The sequence below is a fragment of the Bos mutus genome, chromosome 22 (genome assembly GCF_027580195.1).
Source record: "Bos mutus isolate GX-2022 chromosome 22, NWIPB_WYAK_1.1, whole genome shotgun sequence".
In the NCBI taxonomy this organism is placed as follows: domain Eukaryota; kingdom Metazoa; phylum Chordata; class Mammalia; order Artiodactyla; family Bovidae; genus Bos; species Bos mutus.
The window spans coordinates 59,980,818-60,006,950 of NC_091638.1; the positions used below are offsets into that span (position 1 = coordinate 59,980,818).

Consider the following 26,133-nt stretch of genomic DNA (forward strand, 5'->3'; position numbering starts at 1 on the left):
AGTGCAAGAAGCTAGAACAGAACACCACACTCGAGGAGCCCCCCTCTGTCACGTTCAGAAGCACGCAGGGTTGATTCATGGCATCACAAGTCCACAAGGAGGCTCCCTGAGGAACAGTCTGGAAGGCGGTGTGGCCCTCAGGCTGTGCTGGTCTCTCCTGACCGACAGCCGCCCTCCCCGGCTGTCCCCACAGCCTGAGGAGTGAGGATGCCCCCAAGCAGGCGCAGGCGTACCCGGTCTTCCCTGCCAAGCCCTCCCCGGGCAGGGGACCTTCCCCAACGGCCACAGCAGCACCCCAGCCAGTGCCCGGGCCCTGCGTCCACACACAACTCCTCACGGTGCCTGGGGCGATGGAAAATGGTGTGGCTGCGGAACGAAACTGTGTGGCAGCTTCTCCAAAAGTTACAGATAAAATCACCAGGTGGCCTGCAAGCCCCTTCTGCGCACACAATTCAAAAAGGGGTCTGGGAAGGCATGTGCACACCACAGCATTCACAGCAGCATTCTCCACAACAGCGGAAACACGCCTGTCAACAAGTGAACAATAGCAAAACGTGGTCCTTCCGCACACTGGAATACTGCTCAGCCTTAGACAGGAAGGCTGTTCTGACACCTGCTACACCCAGCATAAACCTTGAGGACGTGACACTCAGTGAAACAAGCCAAGTCACAGCAAAAGCAGATCGTGTGCGACCCACTAACACAAAGGGCCCCGAGCAGCCAGGTTCAGAGACCGGAAGCAGAAGGGGAGCTGGGGGGAGACGGAGCTGTTAATGGGGGTGGTTTCAGTTTTGCAAGACGGAAAAGTCCTGGAGCTCTGCTGCACAATAATGTGAACACACTTAATACAACCGTACACTCAAAAGTGATCAAGATGGTAAATTTTATGCTAGGATTTCTACCACAATAAAAAAAAACCCACCATAATAATGGCTAATTAGGTAGATGTCACACATACCAATAACCTCTGATATGCAGATGACACCACTCTTATGGCAGAAAGTGAAGAGGAACTGAGGAGTCTCTTGATGAAAGTGAAAGAGGAGAGTGAAAAAGCTGGCTTAAAACTCAACATTCAGAATACTAAGATCATGGCATCTGGTCCCATCATTTCATGGCAAATAGATGGGGAAACAGTGGAAACAGTGAGAAACTATTTTCTTGGGCTCCAAAATCACTGCAGATGGTGACTGCAGCCATGAAATTCAGACACTTGCTCCTTGGAAAAAAAGCTATGACCAACCTAGATGGCATATTAAAAAGGAGAGACATTACTTTGCCAACAAACGTCCATCTAGTCAAAGCTATGGTTTTTTCCAGTAGTTATGTATAGATGTGAGAGTTGGACTATAAAGAAAGCTGAGAGCAGAAAAATTGATGCTTTTGAACTGTGGTGTTGGAGAAGACTCTTGAGAGTCCCTTGGACTGCAAGGAGATCCAACCAGTCTATTTTGAAGGAGATCAGTCCTGAATATTCATTGGAAAGACTGATGGTGAAGCTGAAACTCCAATCCTTTGGCCACCTGATGCGAAGAACTGACTCCTTGGGAAAGACCCTGACGCTGGGAAAGATTGAGGGCAGAAGGAGAAGGGGACGACAGAGGATGAGATGGCTGGATGGCATCACTGACTTGATGGACATGAGTGTGAGCAGGCTCCAGGAATTGGTGATGGACGGGGAGGCCTGGTGTGCTGTAGTCCATGGGGTCGCAGAGTCGGACACGACAGTGACTGAACTGCACACAAACATTAAATGAGAAGAACAACAAAGCAGATAAAACCAGGGAAAACAGAAAGCATTTTAATCTCTTCGTGTTGTTTGGGAAGAAAAAGAGACATTAACTTTAGACGTCATTATCCACGTATGCACACCCCAATTCCTGGGTCTCAAGGCCCCACATATCCATAAACAGCCAGAAGGCCGCTTGGAGAACGCCGATTCCGGGTCGGAGGAAGGGGACATACAAGAAGAGCTTGGAGCACCCGCTACACTGAAAGCAGCGACACCAGGGCCTCCCTGGCGGTCCAGTGGCAGAGACTCCACCCTCCAGTGCAGGGGACACGCTGAGCCCTGGCTGGGGGCACGAAGACCGTGCACGCTGCATAGCAGCCAAGCCTGCGCACCACAAGTCCTGAGCCCGTGCACGCTGGAGGCCGCGCTCCACAACAGGCCTGCCTGACGCAACGGCGCCACTGAGCTGACACCATCAGATAAACAAACAGCACAGAGAGGAGAGCAGGGGCTATCAGACATTCACAGGCTGGTCAAAGGGCTCAGAAGCCGACTCAGAGAGGCACTCACTGGCCAAACGGGTGCGGACAAAGCAGGCTGCCCGCCACTCAGCTCCACAGGATCAAGTCTGGCCGCTGGCGTCGCGACTACAAGAGCCCTCTGAGAGGAGAGCCGGGTGAAGCAGGCTGTGTCTGGACACCTGGGCCCCACAGGGGCAACACGCATACTGAAGAAGAACGTCGCTGGCCCTAGATTCCCACTCTGTCCCACATGCAGCAAAGCACCAGAGTCACGAACTGCAAGACCCTCAAGGCCAGCGGCAGCCTCCCCCCGAGATCCCAGCTGCAAGCAGCTCCTTCACCAAAATTCACGCCATCCCGGCTCAGTGTCCCCCTCTCCGAGCAGCTCCTCGGGGCCTCCGTGCTCAGACACTGAATAAACTCGACCCACAGCCCTCGCATCATGCATTTTATCCAGTTAACAGACTGAGCATGCATGAGATTAAGAACTGCCCTGGGTTAAAGCACACCCATGAAGTCAAAATCTACCCGTTTATAAAGATGCTGGGAAGAAGTGAATATCTCACTGGTCACTTCAGATTAAATATGTGATGTACTCTCACCACCCCGCCCCAAATTCACTAAAGAAGAAGGAAGGTTGTGTTTTAAGGTCTGAAACCACAAAGACAAAGCCACAACAAAACAACAGAGGAGACAGAAGCCACACGCTTGGGCACCGGAAGTGGGCGGATGGCGGGTCGGTTTCCCAAGTCAGCAAGCCCAGAGAGCAGGTCCTGAGCCAGCCCGGGCAGAGCTGAGATGCAGTCACACGGACACTTCCACTCCCCGCGAGCTCGGGACGTGCAGCACTGGTGAGCTCCGGGGGACGATGGGAGGGGAGGGCGGGAGCTCCAGTGAACTTCAGGGGAGGACAGGAGGGGCGGATGGAAGGGGAGGACAGGAGCGCCAGGACAGTGCTGGAACAAGACGACTCTCCGAATCTGCTTGAAAAGCACTGCATCCCTAGGCGATCCCCCCTGCCCCCTGCCCAACACTGTAGAGCTGACAAACATCCCTTCTCCTGGCACAAGACCACACCCAACTGCAGGAGAGGCTCACGCTGCAGACGAGCGCAGCTAGTGAACGGCCCGGCAGGCACGCCTGTCCCGACTGCCAGACAAGAGCCCTCTCGCACCTGCTCCAGAACACCGGCGACCAGCCCCACACCGTCAGGTAGGACAAAGTTCCTCTTTCCAAGATCCTACTCACCCAGGAAGAAGGACCTAAAAACACCGACATAAGACATTCTCAGATCAAACGGCGCAGCCAGACCACCCTCCGGAGAAGCTCAGTGAAGCCCCCCAGCAGGCTGCACCAGCCCTCCTAAAAACAGCTCCAAACTAACCCCAGCAGACACCCGAGAGAGGATGCAGGTGGAAAACTGACGACACGCAGGAGAAGCAACCTGCAATGACCCCGTGCACAAAATCACAGACAGAGGCGGCAGGCGCAAAGAGCCCCGGGGACGTGACCCTGTGCACAAAGTCACAAACAGAGGGGGCGAGCACAAACAGCCCGGGGACTTAAAACCAGGGAGCCCTCTTCTCAGGCGCTGGTGGGAGCAGCTCGTCCCCCGCAGCCCCCCCAGGGCCCGGCCGCCCACCCACCGGCACTCACACACTCTATGTTCTCAGTCATGTTTAGGACGACGTAGTTCTTCCCGGCCAGATTGCTCCAGTCTTTGCAGATCACCTGTGCAGTGACACAGAGGGGGTCTGGAAGGAGTCTGAGTGGAAACCCCGGAGACGCGAGGAGGGCGAGGCCGAGTGTGGCTGTGACGGCTGGGGGGGCAGACCAGCTGCGTCACCTCCACGACTGACAGCCCCCGGCCCAGCCAAAGCTCACAACCTGCTCTCTCGGGACAGGAGGCGAGGGCCCAGAGGCTCCAGGGCAGAGGGAACTGGAATGCTCTGAAGGGCGAACAGTGCACCTGTGGGCGGACACCCAGGCTGACCGCCCAGGACCACCCCTTTTCTTCTGGGGCCGGCGTGGGCCAGGCTGGGGGTATGTGAGAGTGACTCGTGGGGTGGGGAGGATGGCAGGGTGGCGGCACACGTGGGGGGCTGTGGTGGGGAGGGGGCTGGCGGGAGTGCCCCCCAGCAGCGGTGACAAGCAGGGGGACCCTGAACTGAGAGGGGGGAAGGCTGGGGGTGGGCGGGCCAGTGTGGAGAGGACGCCACTGATGGGCCGTGAGCAGTGCCCCCAGAATCTGCTGCCTGCCCGCCCCCGCCCCGCACAGTCACTCTACCTGCGTGGAGTCCCAGGGCCTTCTGGACGGAGCTGCCCCGGCTGGCCCTTCCTGGGGCTCCTGCCTGAGGTCATCTCGCCCCAGAGTCACAGAAGAAGGTGTCAGCTCTGTGCCTCCGGGGGCCAGCGGGAGAGAGGCCGAGCCTCCGGGCTGCAGGGCGTCTCTGCCAGGGCCCTCAGCCCCACCGGGAGCCGCAGTCTGAGGGAAGGAAGCGGGGGACGGCCCCGCGCCCGGCCAGCCGGCCAAGCCCGCAGCTGCAGCAGCGGCCTCCACACTGGGCTCCGGAGGGGCCTCAGACACGCTGCTGCGCCCTGCGGCCGGCAGCACTGTGGGCCCCGGCCTGCGGCCAGCCATGTCCTGACCCCTCAGGGTCACTGGACTCAGGCTGACCCCAGGCGGGGACAGGCTGGGCTCCATGCTGCTGCCTGCCTCCCCCCCCGAGGCCGCCTGGTCCCCTGACTCCTCAGGCCGGTGCTCAGGGGGCTCCAGGGCCCGGCTGCTGCCCGCTGGCAGGAAGCCCGGGGCCTGCCTTCGGGCGCCCTCCTGGGGTCCAGTCACTGGCAGCAGCTGCTCCTCCTCCTCTCCGGGGGCCATGTGCCAAGGCGGCCCCACCAGGTCCACCCCGGGCAGCGGGGAGGCAAGACTCGGTGTCTCCTGACTCTGGCCCGTGTTGTCCGTGGGATCCGCCTTCTCAGTCAGGTCCGGAAAAGCATAATCTGTGGACAGAGAGGGAGATTTCATTCCAGAGCTTCATTGTTCATGGATTTGCTGAGCAGATGATAAAAAATCCAAGAGAGCCTCAGGGGGATGGTGGGGAGGTCGGTGGACAGTGGGTCACGTGGGAAGGGCGTGGGCAACAGGCTGGACTGGAGGGGACAGACAGGGCTGGGGGACGAGCCCCAGGCTGGCCCTCACTTCCTTCATGGGAACGACGTGGTGCGCCCCGCCCCGGTGTACAAGCCCCAGGGACTGGGCCTGCGGCCATCTACGCCCTGCTCTGGCAGCCGGCTCTCCGCGTCTCTCTGGCTCCTCGTCTGCGCTCTCCCCTGAAAACCATCATGACGCTTCACCCCTTTCCTAACAGGCTGGGGTGGGGGTCTTCCATGTGAGTCTGAGGACCCTCTCAGGGCAGGTGATGACCACCATCCCTGACCGGCGCTCCTGCTTTGAGCTGAATGATGCCAGGAGGCAGAGGGCAGAGGCTGAGCCCCAGTGTCTGGAGTCTTCCCTGCTCTCAGCGCCACTGCTGGCGGGGAAGGAGTGCTTCCTCACCCACCAGCCCCCTCTGAGAACGGACGCCTCCTGGAGACTGGGACATCTGTCTTCTCAATGAGATGTGAAAAGCACAGGCCAGTTTGTTTGGAAACTCATTCACAATGTCAGAGTCTACATCTAGGTAGCAACAGACATTGGCGGCCCCACTTTTTTTCAGAATAATAAACGTCACCAACATAAAACTCCAACTAAAAATCTTAATTTATCTACTTAAAGAATGAAATTTTACGGAAGCTAAAAGTAATAATAATAATAAACATCAAAGTTCTGAAACACCGTAGAACCGGGGCTGGGAAAGGTCTACGGGGGTGACTGAGCTGCTCAGCCTCCTCCTCCTCCCCCCAAATTTCTGACAAAAGAGACAACTGTTTTACAGCATGAAAATAAAAGTCTAAAAACACAGATAAATTTCTGTTAGCACGGAGAGCAGATGAGCTCAGAGAGTCAGATAGCCTCTCACCCAGGATGAAGAGGGCAGTCGGCAGTGGAAGAGGGAAGCTGTCTCTGTCAGAACCGAGGAGAGGAAGCGCCGTGGGCTTAGTGAGGACACAGAGCCCAAAGCTCAGAGGGCAGAAGACAACGCCGCAACGCATGCTAGCGCCTCAGAAAGACACAGACACACCGCTTCCCTAACGCAAGAGCAGAGTAACAAAGGCAAGCAGTCCTAAAAAGCAAAGGTCTCGGATTTATTTGCAGGGCAGCAATGGAGAAACAGACATGGAGAACAGACGTCTGGACATGGAGAGAGCGGGGGCGAAGGCGAGACGCGCGGCGAGAGCAGCATGGAGGCCCCCATCACCGTGTGTAAACTAGAGAGCCGACGGGAACGGGAACTCACACAGGGGCTCTGGACCAACCTGGGCGGGGGGATGGGGCAGGAGACGGGAGGGGGCTTCAAAAGGGAGGGCACGTGTGTAGACCTACGGCTGATCCATGTTGAGGTTTGACAGAAAAGAACGAAATTGTGTAAAACAATTATCCTTCAATTACAATATAAATTAAGTAAAAGAACAGTTCTTGGAAACTAAAAATCATTTCAATGTATGTGAACTTTTGATAGAACAGCTTGAAGAAAAGTCATCAGAGCAAAAGCAAAAGGGAAATAAGCTAAGGGGTAAAGGCGATCAGTGTCGGTAGGTCTAGTTACTGTGATCTTCAACAAGACAGAAACACCCCAAGTCCAGGCCTCACAGAAGGAGCCCTCAGGCTGGGAACAGCGGCGGGCTCAGCCCCAGCCTCACTCTCAGGACACGCCAGCTCTCGGAGGACAAATGAGCTGCCTACAAAGCAACAGGGAACAGACTCTCGTCAGGCTTCTAGTCAACTACACTAGACTGCAAGAAGGAAAGGTGTGCTCAAAATCCTGAGGGAAGCTTATTTGGAACTGTCACGCCAGGCCTCCCTGTCCATCACCAACTCCCGGAGCTTACTCAAACTCATGTCCATTGAATTGGTGATGCCATCCAACCGTCTACGGTCTCCCGAAGCAGCAGTCTCCTGAGCACCACTGTCTTCTGGAGCACCACTCTGTGCTGGACACCCATTTCCTGTGCACTACTGTCTGCAGGATGCCACTGTCCCCAGAGCACTCTCTCTCCTGGACAGATGTGTCTCCTGGACACCACTGTCTCCTGAACATGTACCCAGTATACCACTGTGTTCTGAACCAACATCTGTCCTGGACACAACTGTCTCCTGGACGCCGCTTTCTCTTCTACCACCACTGTCTCACTCAGTACCCTGTACCACAGTCTCATGACAGCACCATGTCCTGAACAAAAGCGCGTCCCGGACACCGCTGTCTGTGTGCACCAGTCTCCTGGATCCCACCACCTTTGGATCACCGCAGTCTCCTGGAGCGTCACAGTGTCTAGACTCCACTCTCTCCTGGGGCACCCCTGTTTCCTGCACAGCACTGTCTCTAGGACCACCAGAGCCCTGGCAGCAGTCTCCTGGAGCACTCCCCAGTGTCTGGAGGACCACTGTCATTTAGGCACCATGTCTACTGAGCAACACTGTCTCCTGAACTCCACCATCTCCTGATTCCACTGTCTCCCAGAGCAACAAAGTTTCCTGAGTATCATTTTCTTCTGGAACACCCCCATTTCCTGGACCATAACAGTCTCCTAGACACCAATTTCTACTGGAGCACCACCGTCTCCAGGACCCCACCATCTCCTGTGTCTACTGTCTCCCAAAGCAGCAATGTTTCCTGAGTACTCCATCATCTCCTGGAGCACCACAGTCTCCTGGAGCATATCTGTCTACTGAGCACCATCGGCTCCTGGAACCCACCGTCCTGAGCCCATTGCCTCCTGCAGCAACAATGTTTATTGAGTATTGTAGCCTCCTGGAGTACCACTGTGTCCTCAAACATCATAGTCTTCTAGACATGACTTTCTTCTAGAGCAACATTCTCTCATGCACACCTCTGTCTCCTTTGAAGTACTGTCTGCTTGACACCACTGTCTCCTCAGCACCATTGTCTGAGCACCACTGTCTCCCTGGCAGCACTGTCTAGTAAGCACCACCGTCTCCTAGAGCACCAAAGTCTCCTGGATATCACTTTCCTGGGAGCACCTGTGTCTCTTGCAGAACACTGTCTCCTGTGCATCACGGTCTCCTGGACATCACCGCCTCCTTGAGTACCATGGTCTTTTGGACACCATTGTCTCCAGGAGCGCCAGTGTCTATTGACAACACCATCTCCTGAACACCACTGTCTCCTGGACGCCTCCATAACCAGGAGCACCACTGCTTCCTGGCAAGCACTGGAAAGTGAGCACCATTTTCTCCTGGACACTATCATCTCCTGGAGCACCGGAGTCTCATGCAGAACACTGACTACTGTGTGCCATGGTCTCCTGGACACCACTGTCTCCTGGGCAACACTGTCTTTGGCGTACCGTTGTTGTCTGAACCTGACCCTCTCCGAAGCACCACTGTCTTCTAGACCAACAGTATCTCCTGAGCACCACAGGCTGTTTGAGTACCATCTCTTCAAAACCACGATTTCCTGAACACCGCTTTCTCCTGAGCAGCACTCTCTTGTGAGCACCATGGTCTCCTAGACATTATCATCTTCTGGAACACCAGTGTCTCATGCAGAATACTGTCTCCTGCGCACCACAGTCTCCTGGACACCACTGTCTCCTGAGCATCATTGTCTCCTTGGCAGCACTGTCTACTGAGTAGCACTCTCTCTTGAACTCCACTGTCTCCTGAACACCATTGTCTCCCAGAGTGACAGTGTCTCCTGAGCATCATAGTCTCCTTGAGCACCATGGTCTCCTGAATACCACTATCTCCTGGAGACCCACAGTCTCCTGGAAAAGCATCATGTCCTGGAAACCAACGTCTCCTGAGCACCACTGTCCCCTGGACACCAACATCTCTTAAATCACCACTGTCTCATGCATAATACTGTCTCTTGTGTACCATGGTCTCCTAGATACCACCACCTCTTGAGCACCATTGTCTATTGGACACCAATGTCTCTCAGTTGTGTCCGACTCCTTGCGACCCATGCACTGCAGCACGCCAGGCCTCCCTGTCCATCACCAACTCCCAGAGTTCACTCAGACTCACGTCCATCAAGTCAGTGATGCCATCCAGCCATCTCATCCTCTGTCGTCCCTTTCTCCTCCTGCCCTCAATCTTTCCCAGCAGCAGGGTCTCTTCCAAGGAGCCAGTTCTTCGCATCAGGTGGCCAGAGTACTGGAACTTCAGCTTCAGCATCAGTCCTTCCAGTGAACATTCAGGACTGATTTCCTTTAGGATGGACTGGTTGGATCTCCTTGCAGTCCAAGGGACTCTCAAGAGTCTTCTCCAACACCACAGTTCAAAAGCATCCATTCTTCGATGCTCAGCTTTCTTTAGAGTCCAACTCTCACATCCATACATGACTACTGGAAAAACCATAGCTTTGACTAGATGGACCTTTGTTGGCAAAGTAATGTCTCTAGTTTTTAATATGCTGTCTAGTTGGTCATAACTTTTCTTCTAAGGAGCAAGCGTCTTTGAATTTCATGGCTGCAGTCACCATCTGCAGTGATTTTAGAGCCCAAGAAAATAAAGTTTCTTACCGTTTCCACTGTTTCCCCATGTATTTGCCATGAACTGATGGGACCAGATGCCATGATCTTAGTTTTCTGAATGTTGAGTTTTAAGCCAACTTTTTTATTCTTCTCTTTCACTTTCATCAAGAGGCTCTTTAGTTCTTTGCTTTCTGCCGTAGACGTGGCGACATCTGCTTATCTGAGATTAATGATATGTCTCTTATGCACCATTATATCCTGGACGTAGCTTCTCCTGAGCACCACCGTCTCTGAGAGCAACAACATCTCGTGAACACCATAGACTTCCAGAGCTCCATATTCCCTTCAATACCACCATGTTCTGAGTACCACTGTCTCCTGGGTACCACCATCTCTGGACACCATCCTCTCCTAAGCACCACTGTCTCTTGGGTGCTACCATCTCCTGTAAAACTCCTGTCTACTGGACACCAATGTCTCCTGAGCACCACTATCTCCTGGATTTTACCATGTCTGGAGCACCACTGTCTCCTGTAGCAACAATGCTTTCTGTGCACCATACTCTCCTGGAGTACCACCGTCTCCTGGATCACCACAGTCCTCTAGATACTGCTTTCTCCTGGAGCACCACTGTCTCATGGAAAGCAACATTTCCTGAGACCACTGTCTCCTCTGCACCACTCTCTCCTGGGAACCATGGCTACTGATCAGCATTGTCTCCTGGACCCCACCATCTCCTGGAGCAACAATGTTTCCTGAGTATCATGGCTCTCCTGAGCACCGTCATCTTGTAGAGCAGCACAGTCTCCCAGATTTGACTTTCTCCTGGAGCACCGTCTCCCGGACACCACTGTCTTCTGGACACCACTGTGTCCTGGAGCACCTTTGTCATTTGGACAGCACCATCTTTAGAGCACCACGGTCTCCTGATCACCACCATCTCCTGGAGCACCACAGTCCTGCATGCCAGCATCTCCAGTAGCACCACTGTCTCCTGACACCACTGTCTCCTGGACATGATCATCTTCAGGAACACCACTGTCTATTAATACTACCATCTCTTGAACACCACTGTCTCCTGGAATACCACAGTCTCCTGCACCACCACTATTTCCTAAACACAGCTGTCTTCTGTGCACCACTGTCTTCTGGACACAACTGTCTCCTGGAGCACCACTGTCTCTTGGACTTCACTCTCTCCTGTGCACCACTTTCTTTTGGATACCACCGACTCATGGACCACCACAGTCTCTTGGACACCATCGTCTCCTGAGCACCACCATCTCCTGAGAATCATTGTCTCCTGGAGCTCCAGTCTCCTTAACACCAGTGTGTCCTAAACATAATTGTCTCATGGATACCAGCACGTCCTGTAGCACTACGCTCTCCTGAATATTACTGTTTCCTGAAGTACCATATTATCTCAGATACTAAAGATACGGTTTTTCCAGTGGTCATGTGTGGATGTGAGAACTGGGCTATAAATAAAGCTGAGTGCTGAAGAATTGACACTTTTGAACTACGGTGCCGGAAAAGACTCTTGAGAGTCCCTTGGACTGCAAGGAGAGCCAATATTCAGACCGCTGACTATTCATTGGAAGGACTAATGCCAAAGCTGAAACTCCGATACTTTGGCCACCTGACGCGAAGAACCGACTCATTGGAAAAGACCCTGATGCTGGGAAAGATGGAAGGCAGGAGGAGAAGGGGACAACAGAGGATGAGATGGTTGGACGGCATCACCGATGTAATGGACGTGAGTTTGAGTGGGCTCCGGGAGTTGGTGATAGACAGGGAAGCGTGGCGTGCTGCAGTCCATGGGGTCGCAGCACTGAGCGACTGAACTGTGACTGTCTCCTAAGCACAGTGGTCTCCTGGAGCATGATCATCTCTTGGGGCAGTATACTCTCCTGGACACCACCTTCTCCTGGAGCATCGTTGTTTTCAGGACACCACCATCTCCTGAAGCACCACTGTCTCCTGGAGCACCACTGTCTTCTTGATATACTGTCTCCTGGTGCGCCACCGTCTCCTGGAGACAGTCCTGGAGACCGCTGTCTGCTATGCAGCACTGTCTTCTGGAGACCATTGTCTTCTGAGCACTGTTATCTCCTGGACACCACTGTCTCCTGAGCACCACTGTCTCCTGGAGCACTAGACTCCTTGACTCCACTGTCTCCTCAGCAGCACTGTGTCCTGAACACCACCGTCCCGAGTAGCACCCTCTCCTAAGCTCTGCCATTTCCTGGAGTACCATATTCTGCTAACATCCCCATCTCCTGGAGTACCAAAGTCTCGTGGACACATCCGTCTCCTAAGCACCTCTGTCTACTGAGCCACCAAAGTCTCTTGGACACCACTGTCTCCTGGACACCTCCATCTCCTGAGCAGCACCGTTTCCTGGACACCACCACCTCCTGCATACTACTCTCTCCTGAAGCACCAGTCTCCCACCACCATCTTTTCAGTACTACTGTCTCCTGGAACACCACCCAGTCCTGAGCACCATCATCTCCTGGACCACCATTTTACCTGGATTCACTGTCACCTGGAGCACCACTGTCTCCCAGAACACTATTTTCCCTGGACACTACCGTCTCCCGGACCCCACTTCCCCTGGAGCGCCGCCTTTCCTGAAGCGCCATTCTTCTAAGACACCACAGTTTCCCAGAGCACCACCAAACCCTGGACACCACCATCTCCTAAACATCATCATCTCCTGATGCACCACCTCCTCCTGGAACAACACCGTCTGCTGGACACCTCTGTCTCCCATACACGACCATCTCCCAGAGCTGGATCATGTCCTGGAACACCATCGCAGGATTGCACAACGCCTCAGACCATGAAGACCGTCCACTGACAGCCCTGTGGCCACAGAGAGTGGGGCTCCACCCTGCTTATTACTCTAGTTTTTGTCTTCCCGTTCCATCTACTTCAGGGGTGTGGAGTCAGGTCCCACAAACCCTGAAAGTCTGTCAAGGACAAACATACTTCTCACCTGGACACAGATTTGAACAAGCAGAGATGCCCAGGAGACACTTTGAACTCAGCGTATAAGGACATCAAAGCTTGTCCCTGTGCCCTGGACAGGCATCACAACTCGGGCACCAGAGTCAGGAAGGGTCCCTCACAGCCCATGCCACCTAGGGGAGGCTCCAGCTAGGTCTCAGTGTATGAAGATCAAGGGATGGCTAAGCTGCCCAGGGCTCGGCCAGCCAGCCAGCCAGGTCTCCTCACTGTCCCTGAGACACGAGAGGCCCACCTGGGAACTCACTCAATCCCCTCCCCATTAGCTTCCCTGCAGATGCACTGGCTGACGTGCTGAGGAGTGGCAGCGCCCCCATGTGGCGGTTGTTGGAAATGACATCTCCCCTGAGCTATGGGGAACATCAGGCCTGCACATCCCAGTCACGGCCCACAGCCCTTCTGTAAGGGGTGCAGAAACAAAGCTCGGAGGAAGGCGGACACTTCCTCTGCGTTGTGAGGCCAGACCCGTCGCAGCTGTAAGGCTGCCAATCTCAGGCTCCTGTGTAAGCAGAGCTAGTCTCTGAAAACACGTTCCCAGCCAGCCAGGCAGGGCCAGAAGGGGCTTCAGACACCACAGGAGCCAGCTGATGTGGCAGCTTCACACCCGTGGTCCTGGCCCCTTTGAAACTGGGCTCCTTCGCCAGCCTAGCTGACATATAATAGCCAAGGTCAAGCTTCAGAGTTCTGCAGGCGGATTTTAAAGTCTGGTGACCAGTCCCAGGGCTCAGCACAGCCACCTCTCGGGGGTGTGAGGCTATAATGAATGACATAAGGGATGCACAGCCCCAGGCCCACAGAGGCACTGACCCTCCCCTAAGGTCACCTGCAGGTTGTGCACCCCTGAGCTCAAAGCACACAGGCTGTGGCTGGTGTGCTCAGGTGTGGCTGTGGCAGGACCCCAAGGAGTCCTGGGCCCTGCCAGCAGAAGGACCTGGGAGGTTCCCTTGGCCACGGCATGACGGCTGTGAGGCTGTAAGTTATCGTAACGGTGACTCAATAAAACTTATTTCTTATTCATCCTATGTCAATACAAAACTGCACAGACTACACATGGCAGAATTACGTACATGTAAGGATAAATTTACTCAGCAGAGAGTTTCTAGAATATGTCTACAATGATGGGCTGCAATCCTCTTCAAGATCACGTTTTGGGAGGCATTTGTGTGTCGTTGGCTTCCCCGCCCCCCCAATTTCCTTAAGCTCAACTGGGATGGCTCACTTACAACCGAAGCCCATTTCTGTTTTATCCTCTAAGAGAGGCAAACCTGGGGAGCATCTCCCTCGCGGTGAGGGGGCGGGAATCTACATGTTCTCTTAGATGCCCCAATTTGCCTTTCTTTCCTGCAGCTAAAACCATAACTATCCCTTATTCTCAATCCTTCCGTTGTCACTTACGTCCTCTTGTGAAGACTCTGGGTTTGCCAGTTTTAAGAGCACTCACAGGAGACAGCAGAGCGCAGGACATGCTCTCCTCAGGAGCGCGCCAAAACCACGGCTCACTGCTGAGTGACTGTGCACAGGAGACACTGGAGCCACCGAGCAAGACACCACAGCCAGAGACAAAGGGGAAGTGGCCATGAGCGGGTGGGAGGGGGCCATCACAGCAAAATTAAACCCCACCGGGCAGGCAACCCGCAAACCGGAGAACAAGTACACACAGAAGGTCTTCCACCGGAGCGAAGGTGCTCAGCCTCACGTTAGGCTTCCCAACCTGGGGTCCAGTAACGGGAGTAGGAATCCTCAGAGAATCTGACTGTGAAGGCCAGCGGGATTTGACTGCAGGACTTTCACGGGACCGGCAGAAACAGAGAGTCCACCTGGAGGTCACACACAGTCTCGGCACAGCAGTGACAGGGGCAGACTGGCAGAGTTACACGTGGAGCTGTAGAAATCCCAGTTGCTGCTTGCTCGCTTGCGACCCCATGGACTGTAGCCCGCCAGACTCCTCTGTCCGTGGGATTTCCCAGGCAAGCATACTGAAGTGAGTTGCCATTTCCTTCTCCAGGGATCTTTCCAACCCCAGGGATTGAACCTGAGTCTCCTGCATTGCAGGCAGACTCTTTAGCACTAAGCCACTGGGGAAGCCTAGTAGAAGGACTATAAAAAGTCCTAGTATGGGTCCTCAGATAAGAGGAAAACCTAGGAAACTTTAGGAGGTGAGTGTAAGTTAACGCTTGCTTAACAATAAGGCAATAAACGAAAGCAGGAAGTATGCCCCAGGCCCTGAGGTGGAGGGAAATGTCACTGCCCTTCGGCTTGAAGAAGGTGGTCTTGTCCCCTCCCCCTTCCCACTATGAAATGGAAGCCCCAGTAACCCCCGGGCAGAGCCCCCTCGCCTGCCCAAGTTAGTTACAAGTGTCCTGTGCAAATCAATCTGTTCCTTGCCTATCACTTTGCCTCTCACTGATTTCCTTCTGTGCTGAGACACAAGGAACCTGAGCCTCAGTGAGCAGGGTTTTGATCAGGTTCAAGTCCCAAGCAGGATCTTGGGCAGGTCTGAGTCCCAGAACATGGGTTCAGGTTCCAATCTGAGGGGAATGGTTTCAGCTGGCAGCCACAAAGGGCCAGCAGGAAGGTAAGAGAAGGTTTAAACTCAGGTCTCGGTCCTGAAGAGGCCTGGGGGAGGCCTTGAGCCAGTTATCCTGGGGAAGACACTCAGCTGACGTCTGCTTCTTTTTGACCAGAGGGTCAACCCGGTATGCTTAGGCCCACCCAGCAGCAGGAACAGGACAGAACTGTTAAAATCTATGTCTTCTCCTTGACACTGAAGGTGTTCCCCTACATTCTTATTCACTCTGCTCTCTTTCTTTCTTTCTTCTGTTAACCTCAAAAGACCTGTGTGGCCGCCAAGGTGTGCTTTTTATTGCTTCTACTCCCCTCACTCTCACCCTTACATGCGCTCGCCCTTTGTTCCCGACTTACAGTGAGACCAGCTCCCGCTCATTGACAGCATCACTGGAGACACCCTCTGTACTGTTTCTTTGCAACACGTTTTAGTCACTAAGCTGGCTGAGAGACTACCTTGAAAGGGACAGCATCTAAAATCCTAAGTGCAAATCTTCACCAAATTGTACAGTGGGTTTTGACTTAAGAGCAGAAATGTGGATAGCATGGGAAACAGGAACATCTTCTCAGGTTTGGGTCTGAAATGGGTCAGATTGCCTCAATCCCAAACAGTACCCCTCTGGACTATATCCTCCAGGACTGGGAAAAATTCAGACACTAGGGATTAACAAGAAAAAAACCTGATTAGACTATGTAATCATGTTTGGCCAGGATGAGTTAGGAAGCCAAAAAAGTGGCCACTAAATAGGTCCCTGAGTTATGATACTATATTGCAGTTAGATTTATACTGCAGAAGAAAATCTAAATGGGGTGAGTTCCCGTATGCCCAAATTTTCCTTGTATTTAGGGAATGAGACCCAAAAGGGACCTAAGGCACATGTAGTTCTAGCAGAAACAGGCATGTAGAGGGATTAACTCCTGTAAGGACATAGGAAACATTTTAACTGCTCTACCCTCAAGGAGGGGCCTCCTGAAAGCCACACCCTCCACAAGAAGCCAGAGCTACCACCCAACCCCTGGGAGGGGCCACAGCCCCAGAAGCAGGTAGGAGCCCCTCCCCTACCCAAGAGGCCCGCCCTTAGGTCAGTGAGCACTGTGTGAGTTACAAACCAAGGGCCCTACAGTTCTGCCCCTGAGAGAAGCTCCTGGTGGAAATCAAGAAACAGTATGAGTCTATGTACTTTTCTCAGTATCTAAATCTGGCAAAGGACAAGTTGGGAAGTTTTCCTGAGGATACTGAACTTTTACAAGGGAATTTACCCGACTAGTGAGATCTTTTGATCTCACCTGGGAGGACTTACAGGTCTTACCAACCCACTGCTGCACTCCCAAGGAAAAGCAGCCTGTAATACTGGCAGCCAGAGCCCACACAGACCAACAGGACCATGCAGTGCACCAGGCAGGAATGACACTGTCCCTGAGGAGACCCACAGTGGACTTACCAGCTGAATTCCACTGACAGACAGACGGGATTATACGATTAAATGTTTAACAGAGGGTATGAAGAAATGCACAGTAAAACCTGTTAATTATGAAAAGGGGAAAAAGGTCCAACTGGGACAGGACGAAAACAAATCCTTCAGTCTGCCAGAGGAGATTCACTTCAGTTCAGTTTAGTCGCTCAGTTGTGTCTGACTCTTTCCAACCCCATGAATTGCAGCACGCCAGGCCTCCCTGTCCATCACCATCTCCCGGAGTTCACTCAGACTCACGTCCATGGAGTCGGTGATGCCATCCAGCCATCTCATCCTCTGTCGTCCCCTTCTCCTCCTGCCCCCAATCCCTCCCAGCATCAGAGTCTTTTCCAATGAGTCAACTCTTCGCATGAGGTGGCCAAAGTACTGGAGTTTCAGCTTTAGCATCATTCCTTCCAAAGAAATCCCAGGGCTGATCTCCTTCAGAATGGACTGGTTGGATCTCCTTGCAGTCCAAGGGACTTTCAAGAGTCTTCTCCAACACCACAGTTCAAAAGCATCAATTCTTCGGAGCTCAGCTTTCTTCACCGTCCAACTCTCACATCCATACATGACCACTGGAAAAACCATAGCCTTGACTAGACGGACCTTTGTTGGCAAAGTAATGTCTCTGCTTTTCAATATGCTATCTAGGTGGGTCATAACTTTTCTTCCAAGGAGTAAGCATCTTTTAATTTCATGGCTGCAGTCACCATCTGCAGTGATTTTGAAGCCCAAAAAAATAAAGTCTGACACTGTTTCCACTGTTTCCCCATCTATTTCCCATGAAGTGGTGGGACTGGATGCCATGATCTTCGTTTTCTGAATGTTGAGTTTTAAGCCAACTTTTTCACTCTCCTCTTTCACCTTCATCAAGAGGCTTTTGAGTTCCTCTTCACTTTCTGCCATAAGGGTGGTGTCATCTGCATATCTGAGGTTATTGATATTTCTCCCGGCAATCTTGATTCCAGCTTGTGCTTCTTCCAGCCCAGCATTTCTCATGATGTACTCTGCACAGAAGTTAAATAAGCAGGGTGACAATATACAGCCTTGCCGTACTCCTCTTCCTATCTGGAACCAGTCTGTTGTTCCACGTCCAGTTCTAACTGTTGCTTCCTGATCTGCATATAGGTTTCTCAAGAGGCAGGTCAGGTGGTCTGGTATTCCCATCTCTTTCAGAATTTTCCAGTTTATTGTGATCCACACAGTCAAAGGCTTTGGCATAGTCAATAAAGCAGAAATAGACGCTTTTCTGGAACTCTCTTGCCTTTTCGATGATCCAGCGGATGTTGGCAATTTGATCTCTGGTTCCTCTGCCTTTTCTAAAACGAGCTTAAACATCTGTAAATTCACGGTTCAAGTATTGCTGAAGCCTGGCTTGAAGAATTTTGAGCATTACTTTACTAGCGTGTGAGATGAGTGCAATTGTGTGGTAGTTTGAGCATTCTTTGGCATTGCCTTTCTTTGGGATTGGAGTGAAAACTGACCTTTTCCAGTCCTGTGGGCACTGCTGAGTTTTCCAAATTTGCTGGCATATTGAGTGCAGCACTTTCACAGCATCATCTTTCAGGATGTGAAATAGCTCAACTGGAATTCCATCACCTCCACTAGCTTTGTTCGTAGTGATGCTTTCTAAGGCCCACTTGACTTCACATTCCAGGATATCTGGCTCTGGGTGAGTGATCACACCATCGTGATTATCTGGGTCGTTAAGATCTTTTTTGTACAGTTCTTCTGTGTATTCCTGCCACCTCTTCTTAATATCTTCTGCTTCTGTTAGGTCCATACCATTTCTGCAGAAGCTGGGAGGACCCCATGCCCGAGGGGAGGCGGCTAAGAGGAGTTATCCCACGTCCGAGGTCAGGGGTGGCGGCCGAGAGTGCCAGGCTGTGACAGTGCAGGAACGGCCGAGAGGAGCTACCCCATGCCTGAGGCCAGGGGCAGCAGCCGGGAGGACCTACCCCGCACCGGCCGGGAGGAGCAACCGCACGTCCAAGGAGCGGTGGCTGCGTAGGCGCAGGAGGGCCTAGAGGAGCTATCCACGTTCAAGGTCAGAAGGGGCGGCGGTGAGGAGATACCCCTCGTCCAAGGTAAGGAACAGCGGCTGCGCTTTGCTGGAGCAGCCATGAAGAGATACCCCAAGTCCAAGGTAAGACAAACCCAAGTAAGACGGTAGGTGTTGCAAGAGGGCATCAGAGGGCAGACACACTGAAACCATACTCACAGAAAACTAGTCAATCTAATCACACTAGGACCACAGCCTTGTCTAACTCAATGAAACTAAGCCATGCCCGTGGGGCCACCCAAGACAGGCGAGTCATGGTGGAGAGGTCTGACAGAATGTGGTCCACTGGAGAAGGGAATGGCAAACCACTTCAGTATTCTTGCCTTGAGAGCCCCATGAACAGTATGAAAAGGCAAAATGATAGGATACTGAAAGAGAAACTCCCCAGGTCAGTAGGTGCCCCATATGCTGGAGATCAGTGAAGAAATAACTCCAGAAAGAATGAAGGGATGGAGCCAAAGCAAAAACAATACCCAGTTGTGGATGTGACTGGTGACAGAAGCAAGGTCCGATGCTGTGAAGAGCAATATTGCATAGGAACCTGGAATGTCAGGTCCATGAATCAAGGCAAACTGGAAGTGGTCAAACAAGAGATGGCAAGAGTGAACGTCGACATTCTACGAATCAGCAAACTAAAATGCACTGGAATGGGTGAATTTAACTCAGATGACCATTATATCTACTACTGCGGGCAGGAATCTCTTAGAACAAATGGAGTAGCCATCATGGTCAACAAAACAGTCTGAAATGCAGTACTTGGATGCAGTCTCAAAAACGACAGAATAATCTCTGTTCATTGCCAAGGCAAACCGTTCAGTATCACAGTAATCCAAGTCTATGCCCCAACCAGTAATGCTGAAGAAGCTGAAGTTGAACAGTTCTATGAAGACCTACAAGACCTTTTAGAACTAACACCCAAAAAAGATGTCCTTTTCATTATAGGGGACTGGAATGCAAAAGTAGGAAGTCAAGAAACACCTAGAGTAACAGGCAAATTTGGCCTTGGAATACGGAATGAAGCAGGGCAAAGGCTAATAGAGTTTTGCCAAGAAAATGAACTGGTCATAGCAAACACCCTCTTCCAGCAACACAAGAGAAGACTCTACACATGGACATCACCAGATGGTCAATGCCAAAATCAGACTGATTATATTCTTTGCAGCCAAAGATGGAGAAGCTCTATACAGTCAGCAAAAACAAGACCAGGAGCTGACTGTGGCTCAGATCATGAGCTCCTTATTGCCAAATTCAGACTGAAATTGAAGAAAGTAGGGAAAACCACTAGACCATTCAGGTATGACCTAAATCAAATCCCGTATGATTATACAGTGGAAGTAAGAAATAGATTTAAGGGACTAGATCTGATAGATAGAGTGCCTGAGGTTCGTGACATTGTACAGGAGACAGGGATCAAGACCATCCCCATGGAAAAGAAATGCAAAAAAGCAAAATGGCTGTCTGGGGAGGCTTTACAAACAGCTGTGAAAAGAAGAGAAGCGAAAAGCAAAGGAGAAAAGAAAAGATATAAGCATCTGAATGCAGAGTTCCAAAGGAGATTAGCAGAGGCCTTTAGAAAGCATACAAACCTGGATGCCCCTTCCCCAGAGGGCAGACCCTTTGGCTATGCATTTCACAGCCCAGACACCAGCGTGAAATTCAGAAAGCAACTGCTGGTCCATGCATTCGAATGAACGATTTGCTCCAACTGGCCTGTTCGGCTTTCAGTAACAGGGATATGGCCAAAAAGGCTGAACACACCCAGAGAAATATGCAAAAGGCTCGAATGGCCACAGTGGCTTTGTCCCCACAGAGACCACCAACTAGTAGGCTACCTTTTCTGGGCTAAGCTGGCCCTAGCAGACCGCAAGGCCTAAGGGCACCCACACAATGCCGGAATATCCTGCGGAGACAAAAGGGGCACTGGAGGGGCACTGTGGTCAATGCATCCTTTGCAAACAACCAGGGCACTGGTAACAAAATTCCAGAAAAACATCTACTTCTGCTTCACTGACTATGCTGAAGTTTGACTCTGTGGATCACAACAAACTGTGGAAAATTCTTAAAGAGATGGGAATACCAGACCACCTGACCTGCCTCCTGAGAAATCTGCATGCAGATCAAGAAGCAACAGTCAGAACCGGACATGGAACAATGGACTGGTTCCAAATTGGGAAAGGAGTATGTCAACGCTGTGTATTGTCACCCTGCTTATTTAACTTCCGTGCAGAGCACATCATGTGAAACGCCAGGCTGGATGAAGACAAGCTGGAACCAAGACTGCTGGGAGAAACATCAAAAACTTCAGATACGCAGATGATACCACCCTTATGGCAGAAAGTGAAGAAGAACTAAAGAGTCTCTTGAGGAAGGTGAAAGAGGAGAGTGAAAAAGCTGGCTTAAAACTCAACATTCAAAAAACTAAGATCATTCCATCCACTTTGATCAGTTCATGGCAAATAGATGGGGAAACAATAGAAACAGTGACCGACTTTCTTTTCTTAGGCTCCAAAATCACCGGATGGTGACTGCAGCCATGAAATTAAAAGACACTCCTTGGAAGAAAAGCTATGACAAACTTATAAAGCATATTAAGAAGCAGAGACATCACTTTGCCAACAAAGGTCCAAATAATCAAAGCTATGGATTTTCCAGCAGTCATGTATGGATGTGAGAGTTGGACCATAAGGAAGGTTGAGCACAGAAGAATTGATGCTTTTGAACTGTAATGCTGGAGAAGATTCTTGAGAGTCCCTTGGACACCCTTGGAGATCAAACCAGTCAATCCTAAAGGAAATCAACCCTGAATATTCTTTGGAAGGACTGATGCTGAAGCTGAAGCTCCAATACTTTGGTCACCTGATGCAAAGAGCCAACTCACTGGGAAAGAGCTGTATGCTAGGAAAGACTGAGGGCAGGAGAAGAAGGGGACGACAGAGGATGAGATGGTTGGATGGCATCATCAACTCAATGGACTTGAGTTTAAGCAAACTCTGGGACATAGTGAAGGACAAGGAAGCCTGGCGTGCTGCAGTCCAAGAGGTCGCAAAGCGTCAGACATGACTGAGCGACTGAGCAACAGGACGGAGTTACTCTGCAATATGCAGAGGACCTTTCAGTAACAAGTTTCTCAAAGAGGAACAGGATGAGAACACTTTTAAGACTCTAACTCATTTATGGAAAAAGGGTTACTGGTGTCTAAAGCTTAGGTATAGACTTCTGAATAGGGGGTTCAGTATCGGGGATGTGTGCTTACCCCAGGAAAGAAGTTTACATCTACTGATAAAATGGTGTTAATTCAAAGATTAAAGTCATGAAAATCAGTAAAACAGCTTAAGGCCTGCTTGTGGATAACTGGATATTGCTGGATTTGGATTCCTGGTTATGAGCCAGATGTCCAATTGCTGTATGAGCTCCTAAAACAAAACACAGCAAGTGGACCATTAAATTGTAGGGGATACAGGAGAACAAGTCTTCCAAACTCTAAAAGGAAAATTATTAGGCCCCCCTTGCTCTAGGACTGCCTAATTGAGAAAAACCACTTTTCTCTTTGTGACTAAAGAAGAAGGTACGGCCCCTGGTGTGTTACCCAGCATTAGGACCCACAGATCGACCTGCTGCATATCTACGTAAGGGTCTGGACCAGACAGCAGCGGGACGGCCAGCCTGCCCATGAGCAGTGACAGCAACTGCCTTATTAGTACTCGGCGGCTGACACTGGGCGAAAGGCTAACAGTGCTCACATCCCATCAGGTGGCCAGTTTCAACAAGCCAAGGGAAACCACTGGACGACCAGAGAACACATTAAGACCAAACACTGTGCTTTAATTTTGGATAATACTGCTAATGCTTCTCAACTACTGAGTCACACACACGAAGAGACAGAGGCCGTAAATGATCCTCTCCCAGATTTAAGACTATTGTGGGAAAATGGTTTGGGTCTTTAAGATCATGGCTGAAATTTTGGAACAGGAACTATGAGGCCTCTGTGTTTGTGTGTTCACATGTGTTTATATATGTGTTATTTAGTTCACTTCAGTCGCTCAGTCGTGTCAGACTCTTTGTGACCCCATGGACTGCAGCACGCCAGGCCTCCCTGTCCATCACCAACTCCCGGAGCTCACTCAAACTCATGTCCATTGCATCAGTGATGCCATCCAACCATCTCATCCTCTGTTGTCCCCTTCTCCTCCTGCCCTCAATCTTTCCCAGCATCAGGGTCTTTTCCAATGAGTCGGCTCTTTGCATCAGGTGGCCAAAGGACTGGAGTTTCAGCTTCAGCATCAGTCCTTCCAACGAATATTCAGCACTGATTTCCTTTAGGATGGACTGGCTGGATCTCCAAGGGACTCTCAAGAGTCTTCTCCAACACCACAGTTCAACAGCATCAATTCTTTGGTGCTCAGCTTTATTTAGAGTCCAACTCTCACATCCATACATGACTACTGGAAAAACCATAACCTTGACTAGACGGACCTTTGTTGACAAAGTAATGTCTCTGCTTTTTAATATGCTGTCTAGATTGGTCATAACTTTTCTTCCAAGGAGCAAGCATCTTTTAATTTCATGGCCACAGTCACCATCCACAGTGATTCTGGAGCCCAGGAAAATAAAGTTTGAAACTGTGTCCATTGTTTCCCCATCTATCGGCCATGAAGTGATGGGACTAGATGCCATGATCATAGTTTTCTGAATGTTGAGTTTTAAGCCAGCTTTTTCACTCTCCTCTTTCACTTTCATCAAGAGGCTCTTTAGTTTTTCTTTGCTTTCTGCAATAAGGGTGGTGTCATCTGCCTATCTGAGGTTATTGATATTTCTCCTGGCAATCTTGATTCCAGCTTGTGCTTCTTCCAGCCCAGCGTTTCTCATGATGTACTCTGCATATAAGTTAAATAAACAGGGAGACAATATACAGCCTTGACGTACTCCTTTTCTTATTTGGAACCAGTTTGTTGTTCCATGTCCAGTTCTAACTGTTGCTTCCTGACCTGCATATAGATTTCTCAAGAGGCAGGTCAGGTGGTCTGGTATTCCCATCTCTTTCAGAATTTTCCACAATTTATTGTGATCCACACACTCAGCGGCTTTGGAAAGTCAATAAAGCAGAAATAGATGCTTTTCTGGAACTCTCTTGCTTTTTTGATGATCCAGCGGATGTTGGCAATTTGATCTCTGGTTCCTCTGCCTTTTCTAAAACAAGCTTGAGCATCTGGAAGTTCATGGTTCACGTATTGCTGAAGCCTGGCTTGAAGAATTTTGAGCATTACTTTACTAGCGTGTGAGATGAGTGCAATTGTGCGGTAGTTTGAGCATTCTTTGGCATTGCCTTTCTTTGGGATTGGAGTGAAAACTGACCTTTTCCAGTCCTGTGGCCACTGCTGAGTTTTCCAAATTTGTTGGCATATTGAGTGCAGCACTTTCACAGCATCATCTTTCAGGATTTGAAATAGCTCAACTGGAATTCCATCACCTCCACTAGCTTTGTTCATAGTGATGCTTTCTAAGGCCCACTTGACTTCACATTCCAGGATGTCTGGCTCTAGGTGAATGATCATACCATCGTGATTATCTTGGTTGTGAAGATCTTTTTTGTACAGTTCTTCTGTGTATTCTTGCCACCTCTTCTTAATATCTTCTGCTTCTGTTAAGTCCATACCATTTCTGTCCTTTATCGAGTCCATCTTTGCATGAAATGTTCCCTTGTATCTCTAATTTTCTTGAAGAGATCTCTAGTCTTCCCCATTCTGTTGTTTTCCTCTATTTCTTTGCATTGATCGCTCAGGAAGGCTTTCTTATCTCTTCTTGCTATTCTTTGGAATTCTGCATTCAGATGCTTATATCTTTCCTTTTCTCGTTTGCTTTTCGCTTCTCTTCTTTTCACAGCTATTTGTAAGGCCTCCCCAGACAGCCATTTTGCTTTTTTGCATTTCTTTTCCATGGGGATGGTCTTGATCCCTGTCTCCTGTACAATGTCACAAACCTCCGTCCATAGTTCATCAGGCACTCTATCAGATCTAAGCCCTTAAATCTATTTCTCACTTCCACTGTATAATCATACGGGATTTGATTTAAGTCATACCTGAATGGTCTAGTGGTTTTCCCTACTTTCTTCAATTTCAGTCTGAATTTGGCAATAAGGAGCTCATAATCTGAGCTACAGTCAGCTCCCTGTGTTGTTTTTGCTGACTGTATAGAGCTTCTTCATCTTTGGCTGCAAAGAATATAATCAATCTGATTTCGGTGTTGACCATCTGGTGATGTCATGTGTAGAGTCTTCTCCTGTGTTGTTGGAAGAGGGTGTTTGCTATGACCAGTGTGTTCTCTTGGCAAAACTCTATTAGCCTTTGCCCTGCTTCATTCCGTATTCCAAGGCCAAATTTGCCTGTTACTCCAGGTGTTTCTTGACTTCCTACTTTTGCATTCCAGTCCCCTATAATGAAAAGGACATCTTTTTTGGGTGTTAGTTCTAAAAGGTCTTGTAGGTCTTCATAGAACTGTTCAACTTCAGCTTCTTCAGCATTACTGGTTGGGGCATAGACTTGGATTACTGTGATACTGAACGGTTTGCCTTGGCAATGAACAGAGATTATTCTGTCGTTTTTGAGACTGCATCCAAGTACTGCATTTCAGACTGTTTTGTTGACCATGATGGCTACTCCATTTGTTCTAAGAGATTCCTGCCCGCAGTAGTAGATATAATGGTCATCTGAGTTAAATTCACCCATTCCAGTGCATTTTAGTTTGCTGATTCGTAGAATGTCGACGTTCACTCTTGCCATCTCCTGTTTGACCACTTCTAACACTGACGTTAGAGGAATGCAAATCAAAACTCAAAACAAGGTATCACCTCACACCAGACTGATTATCATCAAAAAAAATCCATAAATAGGAGACTTCCCTGGTGACCCAGGGGTTAAGAATACGCCTGCCAATGCAAAGGACACGGGCTCCATTCCTGATCTGGAAGAGCCCATGTGTTGTGGGGCCGTGAAGCCTGCGCACCACAACTACGGAGCCCACGTCAGGGACGCCCAGGGCCGTGACCGCTGCAGCCCACGTGCAGCAGTGAAGACCCAGTGCCGTCATAACAAATAACTGAACTTCAATGTAGCGAAGAAGAATAATAAAGATTCATTGATTCTCACAGGTCACGAGTCACCCTATGTACAG

At 50.6% G+C, this 26,133-nt stretch overlaps 1 protein-coding gene across 1 annotated transcript in view; it reads right to left on the reverse strand.

Annotated features, from left to right (window-relative positions):
- The window catches only part of PODXL2 (podocalyxin like 2), a 46,832-nt gene that overhangs the window by 5,717 nt on the left and 14,982 nt on the right, over positions 1 to 26,133 (reverse strand). The window contains exons 3-4 of the mRNA XM_070360285.1: positions 4,541 to 5,256; positions 3,910 to 3,984 (exon numbers count right to left, since the gene is read on the reverse strand). Of these exons, the coding sequence (XP_070216386.1) occupies positions 3,910 to 3,984; positions 4,541 to 5,256 (791 nt within the window). The remainder of the gene's footprint in view (positions 1 to 3,909; positions 3,985 to 4,540; positions 5,257 to 26,133) is intronic.